Genomic DNA, 15,361 nt, shown 5'->3' on the forward strand with positions numbered 1-15,361 from the left:
ATAGCTCCGGGTGACTGCTTACGGACAATATCAAGCATTCCTTCAGGTTGAATGAGTGACTCCGGGCGGGGCTTCCTCCACAGCAGCAAGCAGGGTCCTGATAGGTTAACGGGGCGCAAAATTCCGCCAAAGTTCAAATTTTTTCTTTGTTTATGAAATAATTTACACATATTGTTGTGATTATTTAAATCTTTTGCAAGATTTACCTGGCAGTAAATATAAATACACATAACACATATTTAAAAGTCATCTGATACTGTCTCATTTATACAGGCGCTGCAGCCCCCCCTTGTGTTTTTTAGAGAGATGTGCAATCATTGCGGTGATCTGAAATCATAGCGGTGAGGTCAAACAATCGCAATTTGACGATTATTTAATCATTGTTACAGCCCTGCATCCGAAACTGCCTACTTCATACTATATAGTAGGCAAAAAGCAGTAGGCGAGGCGAGTACTATGTCCGAATACATAGTATTCGAAAAACAGTATGCGAAAAGTACCCGGATGACCTACTACTTCTGGTTAGATTTTGCAGTGTGCATACTATGGACACTTCACTATCCAATGATGCCCTCATGATTTTACATTTCCTTTGATGTGTAAGTGTGTATTAGTACATTAACGATATGCAAAAAGTACAAAACCGGTGACGCGAGTTATCGTCTCCAACGTAAATCTCTTTTCTTGGACTACAAAAAACACACAGATTCATGTGATTGGCGATGTAGTAAAGGCTGACAATCATAATTCCTCTCGCTTTGGACTCACAGCCTGTAAGTTAACTCCTGTTAGCATTGCATTGTGAGCGAATCTTTCAAACATGGTAGGGGGCGTCACATTTCCTGCTGAAGTTAGAGGTATTCAGACCAATTACAAAGTACAGACTACTTGGCCTATCAGGGACACAGCGCTTTTCTACTCTGGTCTAATTTGCCTTAATTGGCTCGGGTCAGGTCTTTCTTTAAAAAAAAACAGTGATTTATGCACGTCGGGTTCAGGTAAAAAGTGATACGGGTCACGTAAATTTCTTTGGATTCGAGAAGATCTCTAGTGTATACCGAGCAACCACATAGCAATTCCCAGTCAACCACCCAAAACACCCACAATTGACTGTTTTAATTATTTTCTCTAACTAAAATAAAAGACCTAGCCGTTTTTTGGGATTTATTCAAAACAGTAATTTTTCACGTATGTCCCACTTTATTGACCGTTTGCAATATAAACACCAGATGTTGCAATATTCCCAAAACTGCGATTAAACAGAGCCAAACCCTTTTTTGTAAAAATTTTGATTGGACACAGATCTGGATCACCCCATGGAGTAAACTTCTTTATAATAAGACAAATGACCAGGTATATTTATTTTCTCTTGTTGTACCAACATGACCGTAATTACAAGAAATCGACATGAATGTAAACAATGGCATACGTCCATTCCACAATAAAGCCTGTATGTACATGCACATAATAGATCTTGCTCATTAAAAAATAATTACATACGTTCTCATACATTCTCATGTTGCAGATATGAACATGCACACATAATTTCACATATACAATGTTTATATATGTGATGTTTTTTATTTATACATATGCACATTCATGGACATAAAAGCAAAAACCTGCTAATCCACTATATAAAGAAGCATAACACATGTGTAGGTACTACATTGAAAATTAACATGATCGTTATACATCTACATTTATGCATTTATCCAAAACAACATACAGTGCATTACAAGGTATACATTTTTTATCAGTATGTGTATCAAACACATGACCTTAGGATTGCTATTGCAATGCTCTACCAGCTTAATCTGATGTGTATCGGCAAGATCCCAAAACAGATGCTCCTGTACCTTTATACCAACTTCAGTCAATTTTTCCGAGATTGAATACTCAACTTATTTGTCACACCCTTGTTGATTATTTTAGTTAAACTGCACGTTGGAGAAAACAAGGGGAAATCCTAACAGACAGGAAGGTTTCCCTTTATAAAGTGAGACATAAAATTGTTGCGCCAAAAATATTTAGGCTGAGACAATGCAAGGGCGAACTACCTGCATGACCAATTCGAACATTGTGGACTCGAGGAACGTAAAATAACAATTGATCGTGATGATGTCACCGCCACTATTATCCACTTACGGTATACGTGTTCAGGAATTGAGCCTATGGTGCTAATCACTATGGAGTCTAAAAAATGCTCATAAACAAAGGAACTCGCATTGAATATGAAATAGCACAGCAGTGAAGTCAAGGCCAAAGCAATATTGTTGATTTTAGGAAGTTAGTCCCTAATAAACACAGAGGTGGGCGGTCATCATGAGCAGCGCAAGTAAATTTGGGCTCCGGGAATGCTTGAAAACATAAAAGAGCTATGAAAGTGCCAAAGGTCTTTTCAATACTCGGACGTATTGCTGAGGGAGAATGTCTTTGTTCTTTTGTTAAAGCTTTAAGTGAAGCTTGTCTTGTGCACAGATCTGGTGCATTATAAAAGTATTGTTACCTCATCTGCAGGTCACACATGCTTAATCAAACATATGGCGAGGCCGCTCCTATAGTTGTAGGAACACATAAATTTCCTAATAAATAGGTGGAAGTACTTAAAATTGCTGTAAGGCTTAGGAGAACATGACTTCCTGACAAATGTGATGTGTAGTGATGATGATAAATGTGTACTTTATATAAGGTGTCATCTGTACAAGTCTTAACAGAAAGTAAAAAAAAATGCATATCACTCACCTAAAGGATTATTAGGAACACCATACTAATACTGTGTTTGACCCCGTTTCGCCTTCAGAACTGCCTTAATTCTATGTGGCATTGATTCAACAAGGTGCTGAAAGCATTCTTTGGAAATGTTGGCCCATATTGATAGGATAGCATCTTGGAGTTGATGGAGATTTGTGGGATGCACATCCAGGGCACGAAGCTCCCGTTCCACCACATCCCAAAGATGCTCTATTGGGTTGAGATCTGGTGACTGTGGGGGCCATTTTTTAGTACAGTGAACTCATTGTCATGTTCAAGAAATCAATTTGAAATGATTTGAGCTTTGTGACTTGGTGCGTTATCCTGCTGGAAGTAGCCATCAGAGGATGGGTAAATGGTGGTCATAAAGGGATGTAGATGGTCAGAAACAATGCTCAGGTAGGCCGTGGCATTTAAACGATGCCCAATTGGAATTAAGGGGCCTAAAGTGTGCCAAAGTTGCTCTTCTATCAGCTTGAATCAGTCGGCTCATTCTCCTCTGACCTCTAGCATCAACAAGGCATTTTCACCCACAGGACCGCCGCATACTGTTTTTCCCTTTTCACACAATTTTTTGTAAACCCTAGAAATGGTTGTGCGTGAAAATCCCAGTAACTGAGCAGATTGTGAAATACTCAGATCGGCCCGTCTGGCACAAACAACTATGCTACGCTCAAAATTGCTTAAATCATCTTTCTTTCCCATTCTGACATTCAGTTTGGAGTTCAGGAGATTGTCTCGACCAGGACCACCCCCCTAAATGCATTGAAGCAACTGCCATGTGATTGGTTGATTGGATAATTGCATTCATGAGAAATTGAACAGGTGTTCCTAATAATCCTTTAGGTGAGTATGTGACCCTGGACTACAAAACCAGTTATAAAGGTTATAATTTTTTTTATAAAGAGAGAAAGATTTATACATCATAAATAAAAAAACTTTCCATTGATGTATGGTTTGTTAGGACAGGACAATATTTGGCCAAAATACAACTATTTAAAAATCTGAGGGTGCAAAAAAGTCAAAATATTTGTCAGGAAGTCTTAATCTTCCAAGGCCTACAGCAATCCCAAGCACTTCCCCCCATTCTCCAGGAAATGTATGCGCTCCCACGAACACAGAAGCAGCCCCGCCATATGTTTGATTAGCATGCGTGACCTGCAGATGAGGTTACAATACTATTATAATGTCCAAAGTTGTCTAAATGAAGTTCTTAGCGACACATATGACTAATGATAAATATATTTTTTAAATATTTGGGTTTGAAATTGACAAAATATCTTCATGGAACAGGAATTTTATAATATCCTAATGATTTTTTGCATAAAAAATATAATTTGACCCATACAATGTATTGTCCAGGGTCACATATGTACCTAACATACTTGGATCTTTTTAAAGGGTACCATCAAGTGACAGCTTTTGTACTGTTTTTTCTGACAGTATATGGAAATATTTCGCCCATTCTTTATTTCGCTTAATGAAAATTATATGAAGAGTTTGGTTCCAAAACAAGATAATATTTTTTTTTATTAAATCAATCAATCAAAGTGCAGTTGGTTTGTTTTGATTTAAGCCTTTATAACTAAAAAAATATACAGCTAAGTAGCACAATAAAACAACAATAAAAACATGATAATATATAATAATAAACATGTTTTGACAAACGTTTTATCTCGTTTTGAAACATGGAAGCAACTAAAAGGATGAATGATCGTCTTGCTTTTGCTGCCATCTACTGGTGCAACTGTGTTAGTCTTAAACCATGACTGGTTTAGACTAGTACTTTACCAAAGAAACTAAACTTAATACAAAACATTAAATGCCTTTATCTCTTAGTTATCGGTCTTAATAATTTTATCCCTTTTAATTAACTCAGCAGCAGCTCTCTATATATATATTACTCACAATAATTTTTGCTTTGATGTAGTCAACTAAATGGTTAGTAGACTCTTTGACAACATTTTGAATAAATTATTTAACTGATACTTTTAAGTTAATGAAAAGCTCTTTCATTCAATTGTAAAGAATGACATTTAAAGTATATAATCAATGTAAATGCATTTGATATGCAACTAATTTGTTATATAAATGTGTAAATGAAACGTTGGGTAAAATCACAATAACATGTGCACTGAATAAAATGATTCATTCAATTTACTAAACTTTTTAAGGTAAGTGGTAGCAATCAATTTATTTAAGCTACATTTAATTAAACAAACAAACAAAACAAAAAATAAAAAAACAAAACAAAAAACTTTTGTTTAAATGTAGCTTAAATAAATTGATTGCAACCACTTATAGCGTAGAAAATTTTGGTTAAAAGTCAAAATATTTAGCATTTTTTTTAGTACCTCTTTCAAAGTTACTTGGGTGCCTACCACTGAAAGCCTTTGTGTCTCTCTGTGAAAATCCAGCTAAAGCCATTTTTGTGTGATTTAAAGGGGACATATCATGAAAATCTGACTTTTCCATGTTTAAGTGCTATGATTGGGCCCCCAGTGCTTCTATCAACTTAGAAAATGTGAAAAAGATCAATCCAGTAACTTAGTTTTGATAAACCATTCTCTGTAAGCATGTGAAAAAATAGCTAACTGAAATTTGGCTCCCTTTGTGATGTCAGAAGGGGATAATACCACCCATTAGTAACAGTTTATGTTGTTGATGTCTGTGTGGTGGTACTGTAGTTTTATTTTAAAGGCGGAGTGCACAATGTTTGGAAGCCAATGTTGATATTTGAAATCACCTAAACATACACTCCCCTACCCCAATAGAATCTGGACCTTCTTTTGATAGACACGCCCCACACATACGCAATCCTGGCAAGGATTTCGGTTCGTAGACACGCCCCTTAATGCTGATTGGCTACAAGTGTGTTTGGGTAATCGGCCCGACTCCCTTTTGCAAAGCATTTTTCAAACATTGTGCACTCCACCTTTAAGTAAAGTTTTAAGAAAAGGTCACCCGAGGACACTTCAGTTTGCTTTAACAACATTTTATTGTAAAATGCAGAATATCTACATCTTTATAATACTACAATATCTGTATATCTCAATTGTTTAAGTGCAGTTACATCAGGCTGAACTATAGCCTATATGAGTATGAATTACATCAAACATCTCTGGGCAGTGCATATGTATTTTAATACCAGGCAAAATAAATCCCCCAGATGCTTGCTGTTCTCACTGTCAAATGTTATTTGTCCTGTGACGTGGGAACTTCAAACCACTGTCAGAACAATGCAGAAGTACTTATAACAAATATGCCTACTGACAAAGTTTTATGAATATCTGAATGATGTAAATAAAGTGGAGGTGTATCACATTTCACTGCTACTGTCCTTAGGGATTGTGGTGTTACATTGAGACATAAGCACCAGTGTGTGATAACATGAATTATGAAACAGGTAACTCTAGCCAACTGACCACCTAACTTTCTATACTTTTTTAAACGTGTATTTGTGGTCACCTTGCATTTGACCGAGATAGTATGGGTGAGCGGGGCACAAACTAACGCAGGGTTAATTGTAAAACGGCTACTTTACATATTTATACAAGGCCAAGGAATCTGTTTTTAGGTCTTTTTCTCTTACTGTCAGAAGATGATCGTCTTTGAATTTGTGAAAAGTTTTGAATAAAGAGTCTTTTGGAGGAATGAAAGGAAATTTCTTCTGAAATTCTGAAATCCAACCTTATATTATTTTAATCACTATCTTGTTACCTAAAACATAACACCATTTTAAAACATGTCAGAAACTCCTAGTTACTGATAGCTGGGACTGAAATTTTTTTGCACAGCAGGGTTGTCACACAATGTTACAATTAAGCCTCCAGTATACAATGATAATGAAATGAAAACAATGCACTGCAAAAAATGACTTTCTCACTTAGTATTTTTGTCTTGTTTTCAGTAGAAATATCTAAAAATTCTTAAATTAAGATGCTTTTTCTTGATGAGCAAAATGACCTAAGTAAATAAGTCTAGTTTTAAGACAAATAATATACAATTTAAGTGAAATTGTCCTTAAAACAAGCAAAATTATCTGCCAATGGGGTGAGAAAAAAAATCGTGAAATAAGATTTCTTTTTTCTTAAACACTTAATTCAAGTAAAACTTTCTCACCCCATTGGCAGTTATTTTTGCTCGTTTTAAGCACAAATTCACTTAAATTGTATATTTTTTGTCTAAAAACTAGTATTATTTTCTTAGGTCATTTTGCTCATCAAGAAAATACATCTTGATTTAATAATTTTTAGATATTTCTACTGAAAACAAGACAAAAATACTAAGTAAGAAAGTCATTTTTTGCAGTGTGTAAATACTATTCATCAAAATGATAACTGTTAATACAAAATCAGGAGAAATAATTCACAATTATGATTTTTTTGTCTTAATTGTGCGGCCCTTTCAAATAAATCTGTTTATATGCATTGATGCATAATAGATGGATGGTAAGATGAAGGATCATGAATGGATGAATGTGTGGATATCTATTATAGGCACATATATAAACAATATCCATCTTTAGTATATAGACTATTTTATTGAATTATTTGTGTTTAAACTAAATTTTCTAGCAGTGTTACAACAAACCCTCTGTTTGTTACAATGAACCCCACCTATGGGGTAAGTTGTCACGTTTTCACTCGGGTCACTTTCAGTGTAATTGTGCGATAATGGTAGATCCCACAAACAAACTTTAAGTGTTCATTTGTAGCACATATGTGTGTGGTGATTGTTTAAAAAAATGAATCTAACTTCTCATTTTTTGAATGATAGAGCCAAAGCCAAAAAGTGTTAGTTTGTGCCCCGCTTCTCCCTAAGTCAGAAAATAATGTTATCATAAAATTCTCTCTTTATTGGTTTAATAAAACATACATTTTATATACATATAAATGGTCTTCATTACTTTTTCAGCAGATGGTTACCACTGATATATAAATAAATAAACATGGGATTTTATTGGTTTTTGACAGGGTTGATTAGAAATAAACCATTTATATTTTATTTAAACAGTTATAATAAATGCAAATACATAAGTTGGAAAAAATAAACTAACAAATACCATTAATAATTAATAATAATTAATGCAGTGTGGGATTTAAAAAGTAACTTTTGATTTCTTTTTAGTGTTAACTCCGCTTGACATAGTAGAAAAAAAAACGTAAAGAAATACAAAAACAATACGTAAATAAAACAATAGATAAAATAGAAAATAGGAATAAAGTTAAAAATAAAAATATATTTTAAACAAAAACAAATAAATATTTGAATATAAAAATGTTTACAGTAATACATTTTACAGATTACTTTTATGAACATATTACTTTGTTGTTTGTAGGTATTGGTGAACTTGTGTCTTTAAATTTAAAAACAAAGTATTATTTCCCTACTATTTGTATTTGTCAATACTGAATTTGCTAACAGAAGTAGCAGATTTATAATTCTGTAACTTTATTTGAACTCGTAGTTTACTGTACGTGTGACAGTGCGTGACGCGTCATTGTACTTCCTGTTTAACGCGTGACTACAGAGTACGCGACTACAGACTATAAACAACAAAGATCAGGTAAATAGTAGAACAAAAAACCTTAACCTTTATTAAAATCACTCGGAAATAATGTAAAGGAAAATAAATGGGTGCACACCGCTGCAAGACTAGATATCTCGCCTGCATTAGTCGTGTTTATTGTTGTTATGCTCATATTACTACTGTAATTATAGACACGCGTTGTGCAATGACGCCTACCAATAAACAACACATCTCACATTAAAAATACTGTGATATACATTATATTTACTATATAATGTATTATTATATTATAATTTTATATATTTACTATACTAAACTTTAATAAATTGTAGTTTACTGTAATATATTATAACTGTAGCCTAATAACTATACTGAATTGGAAGTGAGGTACTTTGACGTTTACTATGTTAAGATTAAAAAACAATACAGTTTACTATAGTAAATAGTAAAGTATATTACAGTATTTAAAGTGTTTGCACGTGTCTTTCAATGATACACACACATCTATTGTTAATCACACAAGACTAAACTATTTGGTTTTGGTTAGTTGTAACTGGTCACAGATCTGTTGTGCATACGCATCCCATTTATGCATCACATGCTATGTTAACTATTAAGCAGAAGAGACCCAGACAGAAATAAGAGAAGTTCATGATGGCTGATGGTTCAACAATGACTAATGGGGAAGACATTGAGAATGATGATGATGATATTGTCAGGTAAGGAGGTTGTAACATGAATAATATTTAAGTATGCATCAAAACTGCATATTGATTATTGAATAATATTTTAGATTTACATTACATTTATGCATTTAGCAAATAATTTTATCCAAAGCGATTCAATCCATACGGTTTTTATCAGTATGCATGCTAATTTGGGTCAAACCCATGACCTTTGCAATGCTACAGCAATGCTTTTCTAGTTGAGCTACAGGAACAATATTTGTATTACAATTTATTTTTAAAATGAATAGACAAATATGTTCAATTACTATATATAAGGACGCCCATGCTTCATGGAGGCTACCATGTTAAGATCACATGACCACTGTCATAGTGAGCAGGGAAACATAAAGCAAAAATCATTTGAAATCATCCCTATTTTTTCAGTCCGGATGACCTGTCTGAAGTGTTGGCTATTGGGACAAAAGAGTCCCATGACAGAGCCGAAAACTCACCATTTGTCAAGGACTTCCTGAGGGGACGAATTAAAAGAGAACTTTTTAAGGTGAGTCAATCTCTGAAGCAGATCCTATTCTTTGGTGACCATTTATTCCTCTGTTTGTGCATCAATCCAGCTTGGCACGGCTGCCCTGTACTTTGTATATTCTGCCATTGAGGAAGAGATAGAAAAGCACAAGGACCACCCCATGTTCGCCCCGCTGTATTTCCCCTCCGAGCTGCACAGGCGAGACGCCTTGGCCAAGGACTTGGAGTATCTGTACGGTGAAGACTGGGAGAGCAAGATCTCCTGTTCTGAAGCCACTCGGCCATACGTAGACCGCGTTCATGAGGTGGGCCATGAAGATCCAGTCCTCCTGGTGGCGCATGCTTGGACCCGATACATGGGTGACCTATCGGGCGGTCAGATTCTGAAGAAAGTTGCTCAGCGGGCATTAAAGCTGCCCTCAACTGGTGAGGGATCGTACTTCTACCGTTTTGAAGCCATTCACAACCCCACGGCTTTTAAGAGGCTGTACCGCAGCCGGATGAATGAGCTGGAAGTGGATGCTGAGACCAAACAGAGACTGTTGGATGAAGCCAACCTGGCCTTCAAGTTTAATTTGGATGTAAGATGATCATCAGATTTAGCTTTACTGGTTCAGTAAAGTATTATTGTTGTATGCAATCACTGTTATACGACTTCAGGTCTTCACCGAGCTCCAGGAGATTGGGAAAGATATTAAAGAGGAGGTGCAGGACATTGGGCTCCCCGCACATGGGGACATGGGAGGAGACGTCAGTAAATGTCCGTACTATGCGGCCAAAATGGGTAAGTAGGTTGTACTTTAAGTCACACATGTAAAAGTACTTGAGGTCATTAGGTAGATAGTATGTTTTGTTTGTTGTTTTTGCTTGACTGCTTTTCTCCGTGTCTGCTGTTTAGCGGTGAGTGGAAACACAACCTACGCATGTCAGTTCGCCAAGACGTTGATTCAACAACCCACAATACAGTTGATGCTGGCCACATGGGTCGCAGCTCTCGCCGGATTGGCTGCCTGGTACCTCATGTGATCACCTTTACCTGGACAATCAATCAATCAGAAATTAAGGAAACAGCTACTTTAAGGTGACCTCTGATTTATGCCACATTTATATTTGTTTCAAGTGTTGTACACAGAGTTAAGAAAGGAGCTGTGAGTTTAAGTTGGGTCACAGATTTTTTGTTGTTGCACAAATTATGGTGTGGAAATAGTTTTATTTAAAAAATTTGTATTTTTGACATTAAAATTCCCAGCAAATGGGCTTGTTAGTCATGATATTGCTATGTTTGTGTGTTTGGAGTGTCATGTCAATGTCAGGGTGTGTGTTTGGTGCGTTGTGTGGGCCTGTGTGCGTCGTGCTTCGTGTCAGGGTGCGTGCCAGCTGCACAAGCGTTAAAGGGGTTTGTGATAAAAGAGACGCTCACGTTCACAAAACACTCGCAAGACACTTACTTAAAGGTGCAGTGTGTAATTTTTTTGAAGGATCTCTTGACAGAAATGCAAAATAATATACAAAACTATATTATTAGGGGTGTATAAAGACCTTTCATAATGAACCGTTATGTGTTTATTACCTTAGAACGAGACGTTTTTATCTACATACACCGAGGGTCCCCTTACATGGAAGTCGCCATTTTGTGCCGCCATGTTTCTACAGAAGCCCTTAACGAACAAACTTTTTTTACTAAGTTGTCTCCGACGATGACATGCTTGTCTAGTGGTGGCTATCGTAGCTTCTCTATGTGTTTCAAAAGCAAGGGGTGAGCACTGCAGTAAAATTAGCTGTTGGTTGCAATTCGCAACCTCACCACTAGATGACGCTAAAATTTACATACTGCACCTTTAACACTAAACTCTGACTACATAGATTATGCGAGTATCTGGCAAACACGAGTGTGTCTTTTATCACAAACCCATTTGAAGCGTTTGTGGCGGGCACGTGTTTTGACGTGGTGTGTGATGCACATGGGTTCGCGTGATGTGCCGAACACACATTTTGACATGATGAACCACACATGACGGGCTAAATACATGTTTTGAAGTTCTTCGCATTGTGCCCTTGAAAAAGAAGTCACCAGCCTCCATTGCATGTAAATGAGGAGGCAGATGTACCAAATAAATAACGATAAGAGGCATTAAATAATTGTAAATAATTATATTCTCTACAACGTGAATGAGTCATTATTTAAGCTAATAATAGTTGTAGGTTGGACTTCTGCCTGTTTCTCTAATGGCAGACCAGGCCAGCACCAGGTAAAACCAGCTAAGACTAGCAGCTTTGGCTGATTTGAGCTGTTTTGTCATTAATATGGTCAAATAGAGCCATGTAATTTCCAAATATTTTGGCAGCACTGTTTTTTGGCAGCACAACCATTTTCGAATTGACAAATGCATTTCAATGTCAGCTAAACTTTTAACTTATAAATATGCCATATTTATTATTATTAATATTATGATCAACAAAACAAAACACTTGAAGTTGTTTTTAGTTGTTATAGGATAAATGCACTTTAGGCATATGCTGCCACCTACTGTTTACTGTGGAAATAGCATTGGTGATCTACTTGAACGAAGTTGTGCATATCATCAATTTTAGGTTTAAAGACACTCCTGACAGTTTTCTACAACAAAAGACACACACAAAAAACTACAAAGATAAATTCCAGCCAGACAAATGTTAAGTCCCCATAACACAACAACTAAACACATGACAACAGCAGATTCAGTTCCTCTGTTTAGTCTTTTATCATGTTTCCTCAACAAGTATCTTCAGTTTTGCATACATTTAAGATTGACAGTGCTTGCTGAATTCAAGATTTATGGTTTCCCTTTTTGACCAGGCCGGGCCACACAAATGCAGATTAACAAAAAACATATATTCTGTCATATATTCAAGATCTCAAGTTAGATATATTAAAGCATTGCAATCTCCTAAAAATATGACTACTGTACTGTTTTATTCACATATATACGCTATAAAATAGTTTGTAATATAATAATATGTGACTCTGTCTGTAAAATCCAGGCTAAAGTCTGAATCTAATTATGAGATTAAAGCATAAAAGTTTGATTGTAATATTTGATATGACCTTACTAAGTCATTATTAAAGATAACAAGGTTAGATATTTCACACAATGTTCTTTATATTATGTAGGATGATTTTATGTAAAAAACAGTAAATCACAAATGTATAAAATTACTTTAGCTGGGTTTTTACAGGCAGTATCACATCTATATTTGTATTGTATTGAAATAAAATGGATAGTTCACCTAAAAATGAAATCTCTGTCATAATTTTCTCATCCCCGTGTTGTTTGAAAGAAGACATGTCATTAAAATCTGACTTTTTCCATGTTTAAGTGCTATAATTGGGTTCCCAGTGCTTCTATTAACCTAGAAAAAGTGAAAAAGATCATCCCAGTAACTTAGTATTGGTAAACCATTTTCTGCAAGCATGTGAAAAAAATAGCTCATTGACATTTGGCTCCCCATGTGATGTCAGAAAGGGATAATACCACCCCTTAATCTGCACTATCCAACCACGACACTGGCATTTAGTGCAATTAAAAATGACATTAAAAAGATGCTTTAATAAATTATTTATATGATATTATATATCTGCTAAAACTTCACAGACATACTCTGGGGACATCAAAGATTTATTTGACATCTTAAAAAAAGTCTTGTGAAATGTCCCCTTTAAACCTGTATACATTTATTGTTTCTGATAAACACAAAGAAGATATTTTGATAAATGATGGTAAAAGCACACACAGCTAATGGTAACCATTGACTTCCATAGTAGGAAAACAAATATTATGAAAGTATTGTGATGAATGATGAAGAAGATATTTTGATAAATGATGGTAAGCTCACAGTTGACGCCGGTACTCATTAAATTCCGTCGTTATTTGTTTTTCCTACTATGGTAGACAATGGGTACAGTCAGCTGTGTGCTTACCATCATTTATCAAAATAACTTATTTGTGTTTATCAGAAACGATACATTTATTCATACAGGTTTACAACAATATGAGGATAAGAAAATTATGACAGAATTTTCATTTTTGGGTGAGCATATCCTGCAATTTCAATTCTCATACATCAAGTAAACTTGAAACAACATTTTTATTTTCAGTGATGCATGACATGACACAAACAGAACCGTTGAAGGTCAGTTCAAGACAAACTCCCAAAAACCTTCCCAAAAGCATCTTTATCCACCACTCGTCCCAGTCTCGTGGAGAAAAACATGGTATCAGAACTGCTGTAACGCTTCATGCGAAGAATGACTTCTCCTTTGATATCACCAGTATCTCCTAAAGTCATCACATCAGACACCGGCACATATATGTCCCTCCTGTGACCCCAGAAGGTCAGGTGTGACACCTTTAAGATGGTCTGCGTTGAATCCAGATACATCATGCCAACCACTCTCCTAACATAGTGGCTTATTGAGTAAAGCATAACACCGGCAAACCCAGCTATGCATGTTGTGTAAGTCAGTAGGGTTGCTGAAGCGTCTCCCTGCAGGTAAAGGTAATAAACGGTGGGCAGTAAAATGACAGTAATGCCCGTCTGCATCAGTTTGAGTCTTGACAGGGCCCGCAATCCCTTTATTGGTGGAAACGCATAGATTAGATTGTATTTCCTTGATGCCAGATCAGAACAAAATGCGACAGGTTGGATTTGCACTGTGCGCGTGAATGTGACGGGAGACCACCGGTGCGCGTGCAAAACCGGGTGAGTGCGTGAACTGAGCCGGTTGAGTACTGCATGATGACATCTACATCCATACACAGGAAACCGAGTGATGCATAAACGTGCTGACATTATCTGAAAAGACAGTAACCATGGCAACATCAATTATAATCATCTTACTAGTATAGCAAACCAGTTAACTCTACTATATCAGTCATAAAGACTGAATGCTTGTCAAGGACGATCTTCAAATGAACCGAGACTGGAAAACGTGTGACTGAATTTCAGATAAATCACTTTGTCGACAGAAAAAAACACATTAAAAGTGATGTTTTAAAAGACAATTTATTAAAAAAATAATAATAATTTATGAATTTTGTGTGCACTTACCGCGTTCTCGCTTGTTCAGTTCATTGCATATTTCTGTGAAGCTGTACGTAAAGCGATTTATTTCAAAATAAAAGACTCTTGTTAGTCCCTACTAGAATACACATATAACGATAATTCGTTTTGTCGACAGAAATACACATTCAAAGTACGTTAAAAGTCAAAACATTATTAATAATAATGATTTATGCACTGTGTGTGGACTTTCCGCGTTTCTGTACGTAAAGGGATTTTATTTCAAAATAAAAGTTTCTGGTTAGTCCCTACTAGAATACACATATAATGTTAGCTCGTTTTTGTTTTGACAGAAAATACACATTAAAAGTGATGTTAAAAGCCAAAACATTGTAAATAATAAAAATAATTTATGCATTGCGTGTGCACTTACCGCGCTGTCGCTTCATATTTCTGTGAATCTACGTTTATTTTAAAATAAAAGTTTCTGGTTAGTCCCTACTAGAATACACATATGGCATATTGCCTTAAATCAACTAAGTCAATTTGGACAAACGTGTCTCCAGAGTGCATCAGTAAATTTTTTATTAGTAACATTAAATGTTTTATCTATAGTATAGTATTTTTATTTTATTTCGCATGGCAAAAGCTTGTCTTGGAATATTTATTATTAATCTACTGTAATGACTTTTATAAATCAAATAAAAATGGAAAGAAATTCAAAGTTTATACCTTGAATTATATTAATTTATTTTAGACGTATTATAAATATTACTGTTCAGGGACTTTTATGGCATCTTCAGCATATACAGGAAAATCAAGA

General features: G+C 35.5%; 2 protein-coding genes across 4 annotated transcripts; one reads left to right on the top strand and one right to left on the bottom strand.

Annotated features, from left to right (window-relative positions):
• Positions 1 to 8,221: 8,221 nt before the first annotated feature.
• hmox2a (heme oxygenase 2a) lies at positions 8,222 to 13,770 on the top strand. Of its 3 annotated transcripts, XR_008647533.2 has the most exons (7): positions 8,222 to 8,323; positions 8,909 to 9,006; positions 9,400 to 9,517; positions 9,588 to 10,079; positions 10,159 to 10,282; positions 10,397 to 10,579; positions 13,634 to 13,770. XR_008647533.2 is itself a non-coding variant. In XM_055218026.2 (6 exons), exons 2-6 carry the CDS (start codon positions 8,939 to 8,941, stop codon positions 10,522 to 10,524), a joined length of 930 nt encoding a protein of 309 aa, XP_055074001.2. In that variant the 5' UTR covers positions 8,222 to 8,323; positions 8,909 to 8,938; the 3' UTR covers positions 10,525 to 11,662. The 3 variants fall into 3 exon arrangements, 2 of the variants coding, with proteins under 2 accessions (XP_055074001.2, XP_055074002.2); XM_055218026.2 differs by lacking the exon at positions 13,634 to 13,770 and having other exon boundaries at positions 10,397 to 11,662; XM_055218027.2 differs by lacking the exon at positions 13,634 to 13,770 and having other exon boundaries at positions 8,238 to 8,323; positions 8,906 to 9,006; positions 10,397 to 11,662.
• On the bottom strand, positions 13,605 to 15,183 carry tmem186 (transmembrane protein 186). Its single transcript, XM_055218028.2, has 2 exons — positions 14,587 to 15,183; positions 13,605 to 14,331 (listed from the first exon to the last, which is right to left on the bottom strand). Exon 2 carries the CDS (start codon positions 14,326 to 14,328, stop codon positions 13,675 to 13,677), a length of 654 nt encoding a protein of 217 aa, XP_055074003.2. The 5' UTR covers positions 14,329 to 14,331; positions 14,587 to 15,183; the 3' UTR covers positions 13,605 to 13,674.
• Between the last annotated feature and the right edge of the window lie 178 nt (positions 15,184 to 15,361).

Source organism: Misgurnus anguillicaudatus, chromosome 23 (assembly GCF_027580225.2).
Source record: "Misgurnus anguillicaudatus chromosome 23, ASM2758022v2, whole genome shotgun sequence".
In the NCBI taxonomy this organism is placed as follows: Eukaryota; Metazoa; Chordata; class Actinopteri; order Cypriniformes; family Cobitidae; genus Misgurnus; species Misgurnus anguillicaudatus.